Source organism: Garra rufa, chromosome 12 (genome assembly GCF_049309525.1).
Source record: "Garra rufa chromosome 12, GarRuf1.0, whole genome shotgun sequence".
In the NCBI taxonomy this organism is placed as follows: domain Eukaryota; kingdom Metazoa; phylum Chordata; class Actinopteri; order Cypriniformes; family Cyprinidae; genus Garra; species Garra rufa.
In genome coordinates, this window is record NC_133372.1 from 33755893 (window position 1) to 33775653 (window position 19761).

Below are 19761 nucleotides of genomic sequence, written 5' to 3' on the forward strand. Positions count from 1 at the left end.
TAGAATGACAGAGTGCTTTTAACAGCAGCTCAAAATAACTAACGCCTATTGAAATAGTATTAAAGTATCACTTACGAGCAGTCGTTCTTTCTCGTCTGATGATTGAATTCACTTTAGTGCAATATGGCTTGTGGTGCACTCATAAGTAAACATTTGGGTTATCTGTTGAGTCTTTGTAACCTGGAGTGTTTGTGAGAAAGTGTCTGGTGCATATAGAGGGAAGAAGTGTGTTTTTCACAGGTGGCTTGTTTGGCCCGCTCACCTGAGTCTAGCACACTTAGTTTTCATGGGGGATGGGGTGAAAGTTCAGGGGGGGTGAGGTGATTGGAATTGAGGGCCCTCACAGCCTGGGGGAAAAAGCTGTTTATCAGTCTTGCAGAGCGGGCTCTGATGCTCTGGTACCGTCTTCCTGATGGCAAGAGCTGGAAAACACTGTGGAAGGGATGGGTGGGGTCCTTTGAAATACCGGTTTTCATGATTGTGATGTATGCTGAGTTGTTTGCTTCACTCGAGTTTACTCAACTTGTTATTTTAAATAAATCCGTAAACTTTTCTGTTTTAAACACATTTATTCTAGACTAAATATAGGCGTAGTTTAACCATGTTTCATAACATTGTGAAAGAGGTTTCATCCAGTAACAGTATTCTTCTAAAAAAGGCCAAAAAAGAAACTTTTCAGTAAAACCCATCTGTGTAAATTTGTATTGTGCTCTAACTACACTGTTAACCCAAGGACTTTAACACAATTGAGTCAAAGAGAGATTAGTTATTAAGTAACAGTTGTTATTGGTCAATGAGGTTAGTGCATGCTTTTGTGTTTTTTAGATAAGGAATTTTATCAGTTCCCACAAATCAGAGGACATCCTGTCAAATTCTTTAAGAAAACTTCCTGTACATTATTCAACTTGTGATACTGATTCATTAAAATAAGAGAGGATATTTGGTCCAAAGAAGCTTGGAGGTTGTAAACCAGGGTGTGCATTTGTGAGTCTGTGTGTGTGGTGTGAAAGAGATAAAGTTGAGAGTGAGAGTGTTATGTGTGTGTGTGTGTGTGTGTGTGTGTGTGTGTGTGTGTGTGTAATGAGCTGAAGATATACTGGGGAAGTGGGAGTATAACTTCAGTTCCCAGAGGTCCCGGCTGGAGTAAAGGTGTAGAGGTATCAACATTGCACATACCTGTCTTCAATTTACAGCCACGGTTCTTTAAGAAAGTTTATCTGAAAGGTAAAGGAGAGGGAACAAGGTAAGACACTCGCTTTGTCTCTTATCTGTTACTTTCTTGTGTCTCTACCAATCAGCTTTAAAACAAGTTTAATTGAAGAACTTGGTTAATAATTTATTCTCTTGAACTTGTAGACTTGAATGAGCATGTGAAGTGTAAACAAAGCTTTGACAAATTACTGTGTCTGAACCAGGATTTGACTATTTAACTTTGGCATGCATGATATGAACTTTACATATTTCAGGATCAACCTGGTACCTATAGTGCTTATTTGTTTTGTGTTCAGACAGTTTGCAGATATGGGAATTCAGATGAAAGCTTTATTGCTGGGTGCTGCATTGGCAGCCGTAGCTTGTACAACCATCATCGCTTTGATACTTTCTCTCGCTAATCATCAGACTTTGGATCAGCCGTATTCAACACAGGTGCAAAGATTACACACATCACTTATACTATATGGTTAAAGGTAGATCTCATCTGAACAAGTGTCAATATTTGCTTTATCAGGTATTATAATAAATATATATTGGCAGGGTCTGATGACACTCGTAAGTGTGACTTTAATGATTCCTACTAATCTGTTGTCTTTCAAACATTTTAAAATAAGTTCTTTTATTTTTTAATTTATAAAAGTCACAGATTGAGCTATGAAGGATTTTTAAAAATGTATTCATGACCATTTTTAAGAGGCCAATCATAGACAGGAAAGTGGAGGATCAGGACATTTAAATCTGTATCTATGAACACAGCTCTTTATGTGTGAACACATGCAATTGTCACATTAGTGATAACATTTTCCCTACACAATATTTTATAAACATTTGTTTATTGTTAAGATATTCATAACCTGAATTTAGTTTTTTTAAAGACACACGCTTAACTATTTTTAATAATTTAAAATTAAAAACCTTATTGAAGTTATAAAAACATACTTCAAAAATAAAAGTAACATTTTCCTGCTATCTATACACATTAAGTTGAGTTGTTAATGTATTAGTATTTGTTTAAATTAACAATAACCTAAATGAAAAAATTCGGTTTACAGTTTAATTTATCTTTAATTAATATTTGTTAAGATCAACTAACAATGGCATTTGGTTTTAAAGCATTTGTTTATTTCATTGTGAATTGCAAAAGCTGGTCACACCTTAGTTTGGAGACTAATTCTCACCATTAACTAACTAGTAACAGACATTTGCTTCAGTAAACTTCTAATTTGCTGCTTATTAATAAAGGTAGTTGTTAAGTTAGGGGATCCAAAATATGGTAATATGGAGTAAGAATTTAATGTGCTTTATTATAAGTACCAATAAACAGCCAGTTCATGATATCTAACATTAATGCGTTTAACTTAACAATGTGCCGAATAGTTAATCTGTATTCAGAAAGTCACAGGAAACGAATAAGGCGTTTGAAGGAGCTGCTAATTAGGTACATGGTTATAGCCACTTGCTAACAGTAGCCTGTTACATACTATGGCAAGCCGTTTTAGCCTAAAATATTCTAAGGTTTACTTGTCGTAATTGCATTTTCACTAGTAACAATTCAGTTAGAGAGCTCTATAATTCAACTATTACTAGTAACAATTCCAGTTACAGAGCTCTCTAAATCAATACATTTTTACTAGTCATATGTCTCTATTGTCTTCTATTCATTTTTAATTACCGAGCTCTACAACATAACTTTTACTCATAAGAATTACAATTAGAGAGCTCTCTAAATCAATTTTTACTAGTAAGAATTCTGATTAGAGAGCTCACTAATTCAATTGTTTTTAGTAAAGACTGAATTAGAGAGCTCTTTAATTCAGTTACGGAGCTCTACAATTAAACATATATTTAATGTGTTTTTTTACTAGTAAAAATTGAATTATAGAGCTCTGTAATTGCATTTTTCTAGTAATAATTAAATTAGAGAGCTCTCTAATCGGAATTGTTACTAGTAAAAACTGATTTAGAGAGCTCTGTAATTGTAATTGTTAATAACAAAAATTCAGTTGTAGAGCTCTCTTAATTGAAATTCCTACTAGTAAAAATTCTGTTGTAGAGCTCTGTAATTAAAAAATGAACAGAAGTCAATGGAGACATATGACTAGTAAAAATCATTTGTGGAGCTCTCTAATTGGAATTGTTACTAGTAAGAATTTAATTAGAGAGCTCTCTAATTGGCACTGTCACTAGTAGGAATTAAATTATCGACTCTTTAATTGAATCGTTACTATTTAAAATGCAATTACGACGAGTAACACTTAGTATATTTTAGGCTAAAACGGCTTGCCATAACATACAGTATACAATTTCACTTACCACATAAACGGAGTAAAGAGAGACTTTTAGGACGATGGCGAATGATTTGCAGATCCTGAGCACCTCTGGCAATTATCTAATCTTGTAAAATGTGTCAGCACTGCTGCTTCATATAGTAAACAGATGTTATCGCGAATATTAATGTAAAAAGCAAACGTGCATTCACATTAAATCTCAATTAATAGCGACTTCCTGATGCCCGCAATTTATTTACAGTATAATTACACAGCGACATAATTGCGAGAGAAAGCACTGAAATGTATTTATTCTGTTTAGGGGTTCCGCGGTAAAAGTAATTTCCTTTCCGAAAACACGGTGTTCGGATTCGGAACATCCCTAACTCATCTTAACAAATCGAACCTTGTTGTCAAGTGTTACCAAAATAACTGAGTTATTTGTAAATCTCTAATGGGATATGTCAAACTTCACCTGCCTAAACCAGAAAACTGTTTTCATTACATCAGCTCGACGGAGAAAGTAACGTTACTGATGGCTGACTTTGATAGTAGGCTAATAAGCTAACCTAGCCTAGCTTTTAAGTTTTTGGTTCGGGTTTAGGTTGGTTTTAGGTTTTTGGTTCAAATTTTAAAAAGCACATACAAAAGACCTGAACGGGAAACGTTGCAACCTGTTTTTACAGAATAGGAAGTTTGTTGTTGTTTCACACATCATTGTCTCGTTATAAAATTTCTAACATGAAACATATAATGTAAGACCAAAGTATACCAAACAACCAAATAAAGTCTACACAATTCCTTAGCAACAAACTATTTTTATTAGTCCTGGGGTATGACATAAATGTCATATACCTAATAAATGTTTTCTCTCAGGATGCTTGTGTGTGTTTCCCTCAGGAAAGTAAGCACACCTAATAAATCAAGTTTTGTACTGATTTCTAAAGCTTTTTGTTTGACTTCCTCAGTATGGAATTGTGTTTGATGCCGGCTCCACTCACACGGCCCTCTTCCTGTACCAGTGGCTGGGGAACAAAGAAAATAACACTGGAATAGTCTCCCAGAAACAGAGCTGCGATGTGGATGGTGAGTACAGCTTTGGAAACTTGACCAGCTCCCTGTTCCCTAACATTATAACACTTTTTACTATGTCTCATAAGCTGAATCTGTTTTTTAAACTTAATATTACTGTATTCTCTTTAGGTTTTTCAATGACTAGAAAAGAGACTAAACTGTTTCAACAGAGCCATCACAAAAATTCACATGGTCTAAAACAAATCTATTATGGCTGGGATCCCAATCCCTTGTGCCCAAAGAGGAGGCTATACAGTGTGTACTTAAGTTTTAACTGTCAAAACATTATTGTTATTAGATGATGGCATATCCAGCTATGTACAGAACCCTCCGGCAGCTGGAGAAAGTCTTAAGAAATGCTTGGATGTTGCCAAGGCAGCAGTACCAGTAGGAGCGCGGAAAACTACACCTGTGTACCTTGGTGCCACTGCTGGCATGCGGCTTCTTAGGTGACTGTACTTATTAACAACTGCCTGATGTGTCATATAAAGTTGAAGTCAAAAGTTTACAAACACTTTGCAGAATCTGCAAAATGTTGATTATTTTATCAAAAAAAGCATACAAAATGCATGTTATTTTTTATTTAGTACTGACCTGAATAAGATAAAGACAATTATATATAGTCCACAAGAGACAATAGTTGAATTTATAAAAATTACCCCATTCAAAAGTTTACATACGCATGATTCTTAAACCGTGTTTTTTTCCTGAATGCACAGCTGTGGTTTTGTTGTTTAGTGGTAGTTGCTCATGAGTCCCTTGTTTGTCCTGAATAGATAAACTGCCCACTGTTCTTTAAAAAAATCCTTTAGGTCCCACAAATTTTTCTGTTTTTAAGGATTTTTGTGTGTTTGATCCCTATTTGGTCTGTATGATTTTGAGATCCATCTTTTCACAATACTGGGGATAAATGAGGCATATGCTACTATTACAGAAGGTTCAAGGGGTGTAAATTTTGAACAGAATGAACGTGTACATTTTTCCAATTTTGCCTAAATATCATGCATTTTGCATGATCCCTCTTATTTTGGTAAAATAATTAACATTTTGCAGATTCTACAAGATGTATATACACTTTTGACCTCAACTGTAAATAATAAAAAAATGTGGCTATATTTGAAGAAATTATCAGTAAGCTGGATGATTTTACATTGATTTTTAAACTGGTTTCACAGCTTACAGAACAAAAGTTTAGCAGACAGCATTCTCGTAGAGGTCACCAAAACAATCCAAAGTTATCCATTTGATTTCCGAGGGGCCAGAATACTCTCTGGCATGGAGGAGGGGGCTTATGGCTGGATCACCATCAACTATCTCTTGGAGAGATTTATCAAGGTAAATATTTATGTTTAATAAATAAACAACCAACAATGCAACATCAATCATTTTAAAGGGGACATCGGATACAAAATTTACTTTTACATGGTGTTTGCATATTTTACTGACCCCACCCATGACCACTGATGGACTATCTCATATATTTCCACTCTCAGCCAGTTGTACACTGTCTGTAGTGACAACAACATCAAAAAAGTACTGTAATGCAGGTGTTTTGTATCTGGGTGTAAAAGTGAACATAAGTCTTCATTTTTGCCCAACATCAAAGGCACTAAGGATGCAGTGGATTAGTTTTATTTTTGATGGTAACGTGCCACCAAATACACAAAAACTGAAAGAGAGGGGTGAGGTGAGCAGTAGCTCATTATCATTTTAAAAAACATGCACCGAAACGGCTCGCTGTGAACAGCTGTTTTAGTCAAGGTAAAAAGGTGTTGTTTTACACAACCATTGAGAAATTTTAATCAAAGTTTGTTGTAGACATTTCATAAAGACCCTAAAGAATCATGGGCATCCATTGTCTCATTTAAGCTAAAGTTATTACTTTGTTATTATCTCAGATATCTTTGTTTATCATTTATCCTAAAGGACATTGAACATAGGTACAGCGGAAGCTGTAATACTATATTCATTCTTGCTTTTTATGTTGTTTTGACAACACAGACTCACTTAAGAAACTAAATCAACAGTAGAAATGATACTTATTCACCGTTAATTACTTTTTTGCAGCACACATTTGAGGGCCAGTGGATCCACCCTAACACAGGAAAGATCCTCGGAGCTCTAGATCTCGGTGGCTCATCAACACAGATCGCATTCACCCCAAAAGACCCAGTAAAAAACCCAGATTCAGCTTTCAATCTCCAGCTCTACGGGTACAAATATGAGTTGTACACACAGAGCTACTTGTGCTACGGCAAGGACCAGGCTATGAGGAAACTTCAGGTCTACCTTCACAAGGTTTGTTTTTAAAGGGTTCATTTACATAATATAATAAATTATCTCTATGTAGGTTTTACCATATGCATTTACTGTATGTTGATTTACCAGTAAAATATGGACATAATTGAATGTCTAATATGGTGTCTTTGCTTCATCTAGACTGCTGGATCATCATCTGTTATCAGTCACCCATGCTACCATGCCGGATATAACCTTAACCTTACTTTGGATGACCTTTACAACTCCCCTTGTGTGGTCAAACCAAGTAATTTTAACCCCAAGGCTACAGTCCTTTTCACAGGAACAGGTAGTTCATCCCTCTGTCTTTCTCTAATGGAGAACATTGTTAACCTCACCGACTGTGCGTATTCACCAGACTGTGGCTTCAATGGTGCCTATCAGCCTCCGGTCAATGGCGAATTCTTTGTGAGTGTTTCTGTACTTATCAAATCATATTCATTAAATACTATTAGCATTATATTTAAGATATATGTTTTAATATTAGGAAGGAAATGAAAACAAAATTATCGTGAGGATATATACAGTTGCACAAAACAAAACTGTATTTATTTTATATGGCCTAATATGGACACAGACATTGCAGCAATATTTAATAGATTGCAGTTTTTCCTTCCACACAAAAATATTAAAATAGTAGGTAAATATTTGCGACCAAGGACCACAAAAACAGTCATAAGGGTCCATTTTTTGAAATGGAGATTTATACATCATCTTAAAGCTAAAATAAGCTTACCATTAAGTTTTTTTTAAGATAGGACAATATTTAGCTGAGATATAACTATCTGAAAATCTGGAATCTGAGGGTGCAAAAAAATCTAAATATTGCAATGCATATTACTAAATAAAAAATTAAGCTTTGATATACATATGGTAGAAAATGTACAAAATATCTTCATGGGACATGATCTTTACTTAATATACTAATGACATTTGGCATAAAAGAAAAATCGATAATTTTGACCCATATAATGTATTTTTGGCTTTTGCTACAAATCTACCCATGGTACTTAAGACTGGTTTTGTGGTCTGGGGTCACATTTTATTTAAATTGTGAATGAATCTTAAATGATGTAATAAAAATACTGTGTATGGTGAAATAATATCATAAACGTCTGTCTACTGGCAGACTGCATGCAGAGAGAACATGGGCTTCATAGTGAACATTTAATTTGATTCACAAACAATTGACTCTTAAGAGCCAGTTCTTTTTTGGTAAATCAAAAACTTGACCGGTCTTATTAAGAATGATCACTTTAATGAATATTAAAAAAAAAAAAAAAAAATCCTTCACGCATCTCCTCTACTACCCTTTTTGTTTTGCTTTAATCTGTGTTTGCATGTTATAAAATAACTAGGACAGCTATATTTTATGTACATCTCAGGCTTTTTCCGCATACTTCTACACCTTTGAATTCCTTGGACTTGTCCCAAAAGCTCCACTGACCCGGGTTCTTTCAACTATTGAGACTCACTGCAACAAAAACTGGACCACTGTGAGTCACTGTGACACAGATACTAATTGTAAACCTATATTTAAGTAGTATAGTAAAAAGCCTGGTGAGATGAAAAGTGATCAAGTGAATGACTGTTTTTTTTGTTTTGTTTTTTGCAGCTTACATCTGAAAATCCAACCATTAAGGCAAAATTTCTGAGAGATTATTGTGCTTCTGCTCATTATATTATGACTATTCTCCTGAAAGGATACAAGTTCAATAGCACCTGGGATCAGATCTCTTTTGAGAAACAGGTAAGGTTTCATCAGTTTATTAATATTAGCCGTCCTTAACTACAGTTCCGTAATTTTTATGCATACAGATCAATCACTCAATCCTTATTAATATCCACTTTATTTTTCAATGTGGAAGTAAGCTGTTTTCTGTTAATTGTTTAGACTTCAGGTTCATAATCCACCATAGGGAAATAACAAGAAGAAAAATGAAGTGCCGTAAACAGTCAAACTGTTTGCACTACAAACCACTGTTTTCATAATTAAAACAGTACATTAATATAATATGGTAAGACACACCAGTTTGCAATATCTAGCAGCAAAACAGATAAAACAGATAAAAACATCTGGAAGTGGATGAGACCGGAAGCCAGGCACAATAAATGTACAAATGGTAATTTCCCCTGCTCCTACAGTAACTCAAAAACTCATGTGCTCAACCTGACATAAAACAATATAACAGATGACCTCCGCTCCTTAAGTATAAGGAAACCTCTTACTTCTGGGAATCTCCCCGTATATGGCCTTCCATATTATTTTTCCATCAGTGTGATGTGATTTGTACTCATATAAGATTGTATGACGGTTTCAGGTAGCAGACACAGATATTGGTTGGACTTTGGGCTACATGCTGAATCTGACCAACATGATTCCTTCTGAACGTTCCAGAGCGGTGACAGGGGTGGCGCACAGTCAATGGGCAGCTCAGATTTTCTTCATCGTATTTGCCCTCTTCCTTAGTCTGATTATTATAGCCATTCTGTTTGTCCGTGATCCAACCCACTAAGTTGTGTGTCATGAGTGTGTATGTATACATTAATATTTATTATATTTCAGACACCAAGCAACTCTTTGGACTACTGCTTGAGATGTAATTAGAGATGGGGGTTTTTCACAAAACCTCACAAACAGTGAAATAATCTGTGCATTTTACCATTATGATGACAAAAATGAGACGACGTATCCTTTGTTTCTAACACTCTACAGTAGTCAGCATTTGAAGTGGATCAAAACCAAACCAAAACAATAGCCATTGTTGTCTTAGGACAACTTTGATGAACTTTTATGATCCAAATGACTACTATATACCATTTCTAGTAAAATAGCTTTTTGTGTTATTTAAGTAGTGTCTTGTTTAGTGTCTTGAAGACTGACTAGTACCTCAATGATTTAGTCTGTGCTAACTAATAATTTATGAAACTGAGTTACAGAGATTTTTCATCATTCATAAACACTGAATTGTAAGGATATAGGGTTTTTATTTATTTGTTTATATTCATTTTCACCTCCACTCAGCACTCGCAGTTGGACTTAAAGCATTTAACAGACATTAAATAAATGTATAATTATATTATTATGTGTGAAACCATTATTGTACTTTGTACATATTTCTAAAATACAGAAATGACATTCTTCTTAAGCAACAATATAGAAGCAGCTTATTTGTTGTTGCTTTTGCCTTTACTTTTTACAAGTGTTTGTACACTACCTTCAAAAATGTGGGGTTGGTAAGACTTTTATTTTATTATTTTTTAAATGTAAAGTGTGAAGTCACAAAACTGCATTTAACCTTCTAGTAAAACAGTAATATTGTGAAATATTATAACTTTTTATAAGGTTTTATTTATTCCTGAGATGGGAAAGCTGAATTTATGAATTTTAAACCAGACATTTTTTTATGATTTTTTTTTTTTTCAGGATTCTTTGATAAATAGAAAATGTAAAAAATACAATTTATTTCTAACTTTTGTTATTTAGCAAGAATGCATTTAATTAATCAAAAGTGACAATAATTACTATGTTGTTACAAAAATTGTAACGACACAGTAATTACTGTCACTTTTAAACAATTAAATGCATTCTTGCTAAATAACGATTCGTTTCTGCAAAAAATATCTTACTCCCCCAAACTTTTAAATGGTTGTACATCTGTGTGTGGGAGTTTGTTTTCAACAGCAACCAGATTTCTTCTGTGGTGGTTCTCTTCTCAATGTTGTGTGTTTCTCCTTCTCTGACTTGCGCTGTGCTAACAACCTAGCAGCAACAAGAAATGTGTCGTTATGCATGGACAGAAAACACACATACTGAACAAGTAATAATAGCTGTGATGGGTTTTGTTAGTGTTGAGTCTTACTCTGCGAGAGTTCTCATGGATTCTGACACATTCGCCCCGGTTGCAGCACTGCACTCCATGAAATGTATGTTATACTCCTGATAAATACAACCAAACTTTTAGTAAAACAGACTTAAGAAAAACAATCAGACTTTCAGGATCACAATGAACTCTTACTCTGGCCAGATCCACCCCTTCCTGAATCTGGACTTTACGCTCTACAGAATCGTTTTTGTTTCCAAGCAACATCATGATGGCATCATCAGGAGCCTTTTCCTGTTCAACATTGTGAAAATACAGTTTAGGGAAGGGGATGTTTCCATATATTTTGACTAAAGTGTAAGGAAAATGAAGAAATGAAAACATTAGCTACCTGAGCTTGAGAGATCCAATCTCGTACAGAAGTAAAGCTGTTTGAAGATGTGATTTCATACATGAACAGAAGCCCATCAGCCTTGCGGAACACTTGTGTGGTGATGCTGTGAAACCTTATAAAGATTTCTCAGGTTAAAATACACACCAAGAAACATCTTTTTTCATCATGTATTGTTATGTTCTGAGGTCTTACCTTTCTTGGCCTGCTGTGTCCCATATTTGCAGTTTAACAATTCTGTCAGGCAAAGCTATAGTCTGTACAAAGGTGTCAACACCTGGGTGCAAAATACACACGTTTTTAACACAAAACATATTCATTTTAACATAAAATATCTTTTAAAAATAAGTTCTTCTCCTATATGGGCCATTCTAGAAAATTGGTGCAAACTGCTGTCCCACAACTAAAAAACATCTAAAATTGTCACTACCAAACCAGTCACAACCGAAACATTTGCTGTGTTTTGGTAGTGTTTTTTTTTTTTTTTGGGTCTTACTCCATAAAATGTAGTTTTTATGTGTGTACAACTGTTCAGAACAAAATAACTAAACTAAATTGTCCTAATAACTAAAATTGTTGTTATCATAACAGTTTCGGTAGTGACAAAAGGGAACAAATAATCCTTCATTTGGAAATAAACTAAACTGCAAATTTTTAGTACTTTAGTATGTTTTAGTATTTAGTATGTAAGTCAAAACCGAAACGTGGGATGTTCTGTCAAAAAAAAGTATACTGAATTATCAGCTAAGATGTTGTGATAGTTTTTGGTTCAATATATATTTAAACTAATGAATCTATAACTTTGAAATCAGTACGATCATCTTTTTGCCTTTTACAAAGAAAAATTGGATTCAAAATACAACAAATCTCATAAATCACACTTGAAATATTGTTAAAATTGTAATTGTTATTGATTTACCTCTGTAAACTTTTTAATAAAATAGCAAAAAATATACTTACAAGGTAGATGTAAGCAAAATCTTAATAGGTCAATATAACCCTTCTTATTAAATTATATATGACTGTGTTTCGGTAGTGACAAATTTGGGGAGAGGACAAATATTCCAGAACTTTTTTATATACAATGTTAGACTATGAATTGTGTACCTTGGATACTTATACAATTTGCATACATACAAAATTTGTGGAAAAAGACATTCTTTTTCAAGAGGTTTCGAACTCTGATTTTGGACCGATTCTGTAGAAAGGCCCAAATATTTATATATTTGGAACATTATCATTAGGCTTTCTGTTGACACAGTTTTCTTCCTAGAAACATTTTTTTTTCAATTTGATTAAGAATTAAATTAGCATATTAGAAACATTTCTGACGGATCATGTGACACTGAATACCGGAGTAATGACATTAATAAATAACATTTTTAAATATATTGAAACAGAAAAACTGTAAAACTGTATTTTTGATAAGCACAAGATATTTTTTTCCAAAAACATTAGAAAACATTGGTTACTCAAACCCTTGAATACAATTGCTTCAGAAAACTAGAATGCCTTCTCTCCATCGTAACACTTACCAATAGTGGAGCGGTAATCCTCAGTGAACTGTCCTTCATGGAAACGTCTTATGAAGGAAGTCTTCCCCACACAGCTGTTTCCCACCATGACAATGTTAAACTGAACTACTTCAGCATCTGAAAGTTTATGACAGAGTTTGTGTTTAGATGAGTGATTTTAAACTTTTGGAATTACTTACATGACAATGTTTTATCACTTTACTCACTCCTGTTCTTTAAATTTACTGTCTGCTTAGCTCTGGTGCTTCGATCAGGTTTCATGATTTGGTCTAAAGAAACAAGACCAGCACCAGTGCCTTTTGGAGCAGCTTCTTCATTTCTGAATCAGAAAAAAACAAAACAAAATTGAAAAGTTAATTATTTTCTTTTCAGAGATAAAGAGCTCATATAGCTCTGTGTCATACCTGGCTTCCATGTTCCTCTGCTCAGAGACTGGATGGGAAATTGGTTGATTCTCTGGTTGTAAGATGCTGGACGGATCACAAACCTAAACAATAGACATTTGTTAGTTTTAAAACAAGTGCAATTTTCATTAAAAGCTAAAGTACAAAATATAAGGACATTTTCTAAACATACCGCTAAGTCTTCATTGTGCAGCTTGTCTGGTTTATGATCTCCATCTTCTAATTCATTTCCAAAATCAGAAGTAGCCAGGCTGCCAAGACCTTGTTTGCCTTTATTAGCACGTCTGGACCCAAACTTCCTTTTAGTTGATGGCGATGTTCCTTCTTGGCTAACAGGGTTAGTGCTCTCTTCTAGCTGACTGCTACCTGTGTGTGCACTAGAGACATCAAGATACTCTTTATTTTCAGTGATATTATGCACTACAGACACCTCAAGATCCTTCTTTTCTTGCTTATTTGTCTTTAAGTCGTCATCTGTCTCCCCATCCTCTTTGTCTTCATCATCCCTTTCGGCTTTAAGTTCCTGTCTGGGATTCTTGCGAGTCGAACCCATTTTTCTTCTTCGTCTTCCTGGTGAGTTGGGTTCACTGTGAGCCGATGGTGTCTGCTGGAGAGATTTGATTTCTGAGTTTTCTGGCATATTGAGAACTGGAGCATTCGCTAAATCATCTGGGTTTGGCTCTTTGACGATTAATTCCCAATCGCAACTCAATGAATTTTGAGATGACTTATTTAATGCACTCTCTATCTCACTGAGAAGTGAATTCTCTGACTGATTAGAGTAATCGTGAGTTGTCTGATCTCCTACATCTTCTCTTACTAAGCTCATTTCAGATTCTGCAGTTTCTGTGTCCTCATATCCATCTCTTTTTCCTCGTAGTCTTCCTTCTCTGAGATTCTTCCGAGTGGAGCCCATCTTTCTTCTCTTCTCAGTGGAAACAGTCTCTGACTGTGGATGTTTGGTAACATCAGCATTTGCTAACTGATTATCACATATTTGAAGGGTACTTTCAGGTGTTTCAGGAACTGTTGATCTACTGGGATCAAAACTGTTCTGATGATAATTTTCATTTTCTGATTCAAGATCTGTGGTACTGACTGAAGACATTTCCTTGGACTGACTGATGCAATCACCCTCTGCTGTCTTGATTTCTCCATCCTCTGCTTTACCAAGCATATCTTCATTATCAGCCATATTTTTCCCATGCATCACTCGAGGATTTCTCCGTGTCGAGCCCATCTTTCGCCTTTTTTCCTGTGTGGCAGGTATTTTTTGAGAGGTGATTTCATGAACAACATCATCCTCTGTGTTTTTTAGTTCCTGTGTGGGAATAACTTGGCGTGTGTTATCGGTTTGCTCAGGCTCTGATCCAACATGCTGATCAAGGTCATCTGTAGGCATGTTCTGAGGAACATCTTCATGACTAACTGTCAAGACAAATTTGTCCTTTGTCCCATCATAGAGATTGATTGCCTTATTTACACTATTGCTGTCATTTCCAGTATGCTCCATCCCCGATTCCTCACTCACTTCAGGAAGGTCATGGATATTCTGAGAAACTTCCTTAAATTCATTTTCTGATTCAGGAAACATGTTTGAAGCAGCAACAAGGAAGTTTTGTTCAACCTTTTCATCAAATTTACTTTCAGTTTTTCCTGCACTGGTTGCTAAACGTGGTTCTGTATCATGTTCATGTGTCATTTCTTCACCTCTATCCATTATTTTGGATTCTCCCTCTCTTCCCTGCCCTTTGTTACCTCTGAGCGTCTTACGTGTTGACCCCATTTTCCGCTTTTGAACAACTGGATTCAAGTTTGATTGATCTCCTCTATGAGACTCTTTAGGTATGACATTTTGTTTAGGGTGTAAGTATGTGTGAACATCTCCCAATGGAAGGTCTGAAACCATCTCAGCAGCAGCGTTTGATGTACATTTAGATTCTATCAAGAGTTCTGGATTTATGGTAGAATTTGGATCATTTTGTTCTTTATTAACAGATGAACTACACAGTTGTTGATGTTCAGGAGATCCTGAAATGGCTTCTTCAACAGGTAATTTCTCTTCTGACTTTGTGGTCCCATCATCAGTTGTTGTATTTTCATCTTCTCCCCCTTTTTCAACCTCCTCTTCATTCACCATCCTCTTTCCTCTCTTCCGAGTTGACCCCATTTTTCTCTTCTGCACAGACATTGTGGAGACTGGAAGCATTTCAGCCACCTCTGTTGGAGGAACATCATCATATGATACATGAATTTGGGTTTCTTCCATAAGCAGGGCATGTAAGACAGTATCATCCTGTGATGAACCAGTTTGTGTTTGAGATACATCTAATCTTTGCTCTAATTCATCGTCACATAGCTCCTGCACTGACATGTCCACTGTCTTTGTTATGTTTCTCTCCTCATCTTCATTATCTCTTATATTCATAATTTCTTGTGTCACATTGTGATCAACCACGTTATCCCGGTTTTGAATTTGTGAGTGTGTTTCTGTGTCTTCCTCTTCTGACAGTCCCTCACTATCTCCATTCTTTTCCTTGGATTCTACTCCCACTTTTCTTTGTCCTTTGTTTCCTCTAAGAGGTCTACGAGTTGAGCCCATTTTTCGCTTTTGAACATTTAGACTCAATTTTGTGTGTAGCTCCTCTTTGGGAGGACCTTCAGAAATGATTTTGGTGTCACTTTGTTTGGGAATTGTGTCTGTTTTTCCTGAAATTTCATTCTCAGCAATTTCAGATATCAATGCTTCCGGTTTTTCAGAGGAAGTGTCTCTAGCTTCATAGATGGTCTCTTCTGTTCCTTCTCTTTCAAATGTTGCTGAATTAAGAGTTGTGTTTTCTGTTTGAATTTCCAAGTGTGGACCTGTGTCTCTCCCTCCTAGTGCTCTTTCAATATCATAATACTTTTCCTGGGGCTCTGCATGAAATTTTGTGAAGGTTTGTGATTCTGAAATGTCACTAACTGCAGTATATCTAGGTTCATCTGGCCTGGGTTCATTCTCCAAAATTTCTTTTTCATCATCATGTGTCTCATTTTCATCATGATGTTTTATTTCTTTACTCTGTCCTTTGTTATCTCTGAGAGGTCTACGAGTTGAGCCCATTTTTCTCTTGTGAACAATTGGATGCAATTTTGAGTGTGCCTCCTCTTTCTGAGTATCTTCAGGAATGATGGTGGTGTCAATTTGCTTGGGAATTGTGTCTGTTTCTTCTAGAACTTCATGCTCAGCACTGTCAGATACTTTTAATGCTTCCAGTTTTGCTTCCGAGGAATCTGACTCAGTAGTCATATTACTCTCCACTACAACTGTATCTCCAATAAACTCAACTTCTTTGACTAAAGCACTGGCTTCACAGAGGTGCTGTTCTGTTACTTCTTTAAATGCTGTTGAGTCAAAGGTTTTGTTATCTAAATGTGGTTCTGTGTCTCCCTCTGCTGGCGCTATTTCAACATCTCCAATACTTTCCTGGGACACTGCATGCATTTTTGTGTGGGTTTGTGATTCTGAAATATCACTCACCACAGTATATCTAGATTCATCTGGACTGGGTTCATTGTCCAAATTGAAGATTTCTTGACCATCATGATCTTTTCTTCGCCCTTTATTCCCGTCAAGAGGTCTACGAGTTGAACCCATTTTTCTCTTGTGAATAACTGGACATAATTTTGAGTGTGTCTCCTCTCCATGAGAATCTGCAGGAATGATGCTGATGTCACTTTGCTTTAGAATTGTTTCTGTTTCTCCTGAAAATTCTTTTTCAGATACTTTCAATGCTTCAGTAGTCATATTACTCTCCACTGTAGCTGTTTCTCCAATAACTTCAACTTCTCTGACTAACATCACACTAACGTCTTGGATGTTCTCTTCTGTTCCTTCTGCTTCACTGATTGTTGAGTCAAACGGCTTGTTCTGTGAGTCAATTCCTAATTGTATGTCTTTGTTTTCCTCTGCTGCCACAGCATCTCCAGCATTTTCCTGGGATTCTTCATTAATTTTTGTGAGAGTTTGTGATTCAGTGATGTGACAGATACTTATTGCAGTGGATTCCTCAGACACTAAATCTGAAATACATGATGACTGCAGGAGAGCGGATTCAGACCCTTCAACAGGACCAAAATCATTCTTCTCGCATATTTCTATCTGTTTTTTAGCTCCATCTTTTGTGCTGTGTAATGTAGATTCATCTGGACTGGGTTCATTCTCTAAACAAGAGGTATCTTTCTCTGCATTATTCCCACCTTCACTGTCAAGAGTCTCATTTTCATCATGTTCTATTTCTTTTCTTTCTCCTTTTTTTCCTTTGAGAGGTCTACGAGTTGAGCCCATTTTTCTCTTATGAACAACTGGATGCAATTTTGAGTGTGCCTCTTCTTTTTGAGTATCTTCAGGAATGATGGATGTGTCACTTTGCTTGAGAATTGCATGTATGTCTAGAACTTCACACTCAGCACTGTCAGATACTTTTAATGCTTCTAGTTTTGCTTCAGACGAAGTGTCATTTTGAATCGAATCTGACTCAGTAGTCATATTTTTCTCCACTATAACTGCATCTCCACTAAACTTAACATCTTTAACTAAAACACTAGGTTCACAGATGTTTTCTTTTGTTGCTTCCCCTTCAAATGCTGTTGAGTCAAAGGTTTTGTTTTGTAAGTGTGATTCTGTGTCTCCCCCTACTGGCAATATTTCAACATTTCCACTATTTTCCAGGGACCCTGCATGAATTTTTGTGAGGGTTAGTGATTCTGAAATATCACTCGCTGCAGTATGTCTGGATTCATCTGGACTTGGTTCATCCTCAAAAATTTCTTTTTGATCATGATCTTTTCTTTGTCCTGTATTCCCTTTGAGAGGTCTACGAGTTGAGCCCATTTTTCTCTTATGAATAACTGGACTTGATTTTGAGTGTGTCTCTTCTCTGTGAGAATCTGCAGGAATGATGCTCATGTCACTTTGTTCAGGAATTGTGTCTGTTTTTCCTGAAACTTCTTTCTCAGTAATTTCAGATATTTTCAATGCTTCTATGTGTGCATCAGGAGAAGTTTGAAGAAAATCTGACTCAGTAGTCATACTACTCTCCACCGTAGCTTTATCTCCGATAACTTCAACTTCTCTGACTAATGTCACACTGACGTCTTGGATGTTCTCTTCTGTTCCTTCTGCTTTATTGATTGTTAAGTCAAATGTTTTATTCTGCAAGTCCATTTTTAATTGTAAGTCTGCTGGCACAATTTCAACATCTTCAGCATTTTCCTGGGACTCTTGATTAATTGTTGTGAGAGTTTGTGATTCTGTGATGTGACAGGTACTTACTGCAGTGGATTCCTCAGACACTAAATCTGAACTACATGATGATTGCAAATCAGCAGATTCAGACCGTTCAGTAGGACCAACATCATTCTTCTCATATATTCCCATCTCATGTCCTTTAGCTTCATCTTTTGAGCTTTGTAATGTAGATTCATCTGGACTGGGTTCATCCTCCAAATTGAAGATTTCTTTTTCATCATGTTTTTGTCTTTGTCCTTTTTTCCCTTTGAGAGGTCTACGAGTTGAGCCCATTTTTCGCTTTTGAACAATTAGACTTGATTTTGAGTGTGCCTCCTCTCCATGAGAATGTGCGGGAATGATCCTGATGTCACTTTGTTCAAGAATTGTGTCTCTTTCTCCTGAAACTTCTTTCTCAGTATTTTCAGATTTCAATGCTCTGTCTGCATCAGGAGAAGTTTGATGAAAATCGAATTCAGTAGTCATATTACTCTCCACTGTAACCATATCACCAATAACTTTAACTTCTCTCACTAAAACACTAGCATCCTGCTTGTTCTCTTCTGTTCCTTCTGCTTCACTGGTTGTTGAGTCAGATGTTTTGTTCTGTGCTTCAATTTCTAAATGTAGGTCTGTGTCACCCCCTACTGCTGCTCTTTCAGCATCTTCAGCATTTTCCTTGGACTCCTCATTAATTTTTGTGAGAGTTTGTGATTCTGTGACATGACAGATACTTATTGCATTGGATTCCTCAGACACTAAATCTGAACTACATGGTAACTGCAGGAGAGCAGATTCAGACCCTTCAACAGGACCAACATAATTCTTCTCACATATTTCCATCTCTTGTTCTTTAGCCCCATCTTTTAAGATTTGTAATGTAGATTCATATGGACTGGGTTTATTCTCCAAACTAATTGTTTCTTTCTCTACATTGATCAAACCATCATTGTCAAGTGGCTCATTTTCATCTTGATGTTCTGTTTCTTTTCTTTGTCCTTTATTCCCTCTAAGAGGTCTTCGAGTTGAGCCCATTTTTCGCTTGTGAACAAATGGACTTAATTTTGAGTGTGTCTCTTCTTCATGAGTATCTTCAGGAACGATGTTGATGTCACTTTGCTTGAGAATTGTGTCTGTTTCTCCTGAAACTTCTTTATCAGCATTTTCAGGTACTTTCAGTGTTTCTCTCTGAGGGTCCTCAGGAATGATGGTGGTGTCACTTTGCTTGAGAATTGCATCTGTTTCTTCTAGATCTTCATGCTTAGCATTGATAGATGCTTTCAGTTTTGCTTCAAATGAAGTGTCATTTTGAATCAAATCTGACTCAGTAGTCATATTATTGTCCACTGAAACTGTATCTCCAATAAACTCAACTTCTCTGACTAACATTACACTAACTTCTTGGATGTTCTGATCTGTTTCTTCTGGTTCACTGGTTGTTAAGTCAAACCTTTTGTTCTGTGAGTCAGTTTTTAATTGGAAGT

General features: G+C 35.9%; 2 protein-coding genes across 3 annotated transcripts; one reads left to right on the forward strand and one right to left on the reverse strand.

Moving 5' to 3' along the window:
* The first annotated feature begins 1031 nt into the window (after positions 1-1031).
* entpd8 (ectonucleoside triphosphate diphosphohydrolase 8) lies at positions 1032-9934 on the forward strand. Of its 2 annotated transcripts, none has more exons than XM_073852344.1 (10): positions 1032-1243; positions 1513-1647; positions 4451-4568; positions 4855-5005; positions 5732-5891; positions 6624-6854; positions 6996-7262; positions 8240-8350; positions 8470-8604; positions 9176-9934. In XM_073852344.1, the coding sequence occupies exons 2-10, from the start codon at positions 1522-1524 to the stop codon at positions 9368-9370; spliced, it is 1494 nt and encodes a 497-aa protein (XP_073708445.1). In that variant the 5' UTR covers positions 1032-1243; positions 1513-1521; the 3' UTR covers positions 9371-9934. The 2 variants fall into 2 exon arrangements, with proteins under 2 accessions (XP_073708445.1, XP_073708446.1); XM_073852345.1 differs by having other exon boundaries at positions 1079-1243; positions 1509-1647.
* A 142-nt stretch (positions 9935-10076) lies between these two features.
* Positions 10077-16371, reverse strand: rab44 (RAB44, member RAS oncogene family). Its single transcript, XM_073852343.1, has 9 exons — positions 13181-16371; positions 13009-13091; positions 12811-12923; positions 12605-12721; positions 11265-11346; positions 11070-11184; positions 10874-10972; positions 10718-10794; positions 10077-10617 (listed from the first exon to the last, which is right to left on the reverse strand). The coding sequence occupies exons 1-9, from the start codon at positions 16295-16297 to the stop codon at positions 10533-10535; spliced, it is 3888 nt and encodes a 1295-aa protein (XP_073708444.1). The 5' UTR covers positions 16298-16371; the 3' UTR covers positions 10077-10532.
* Between the last annotated feature and the right edge of the window lie 3390 nt (positions 16372-19761).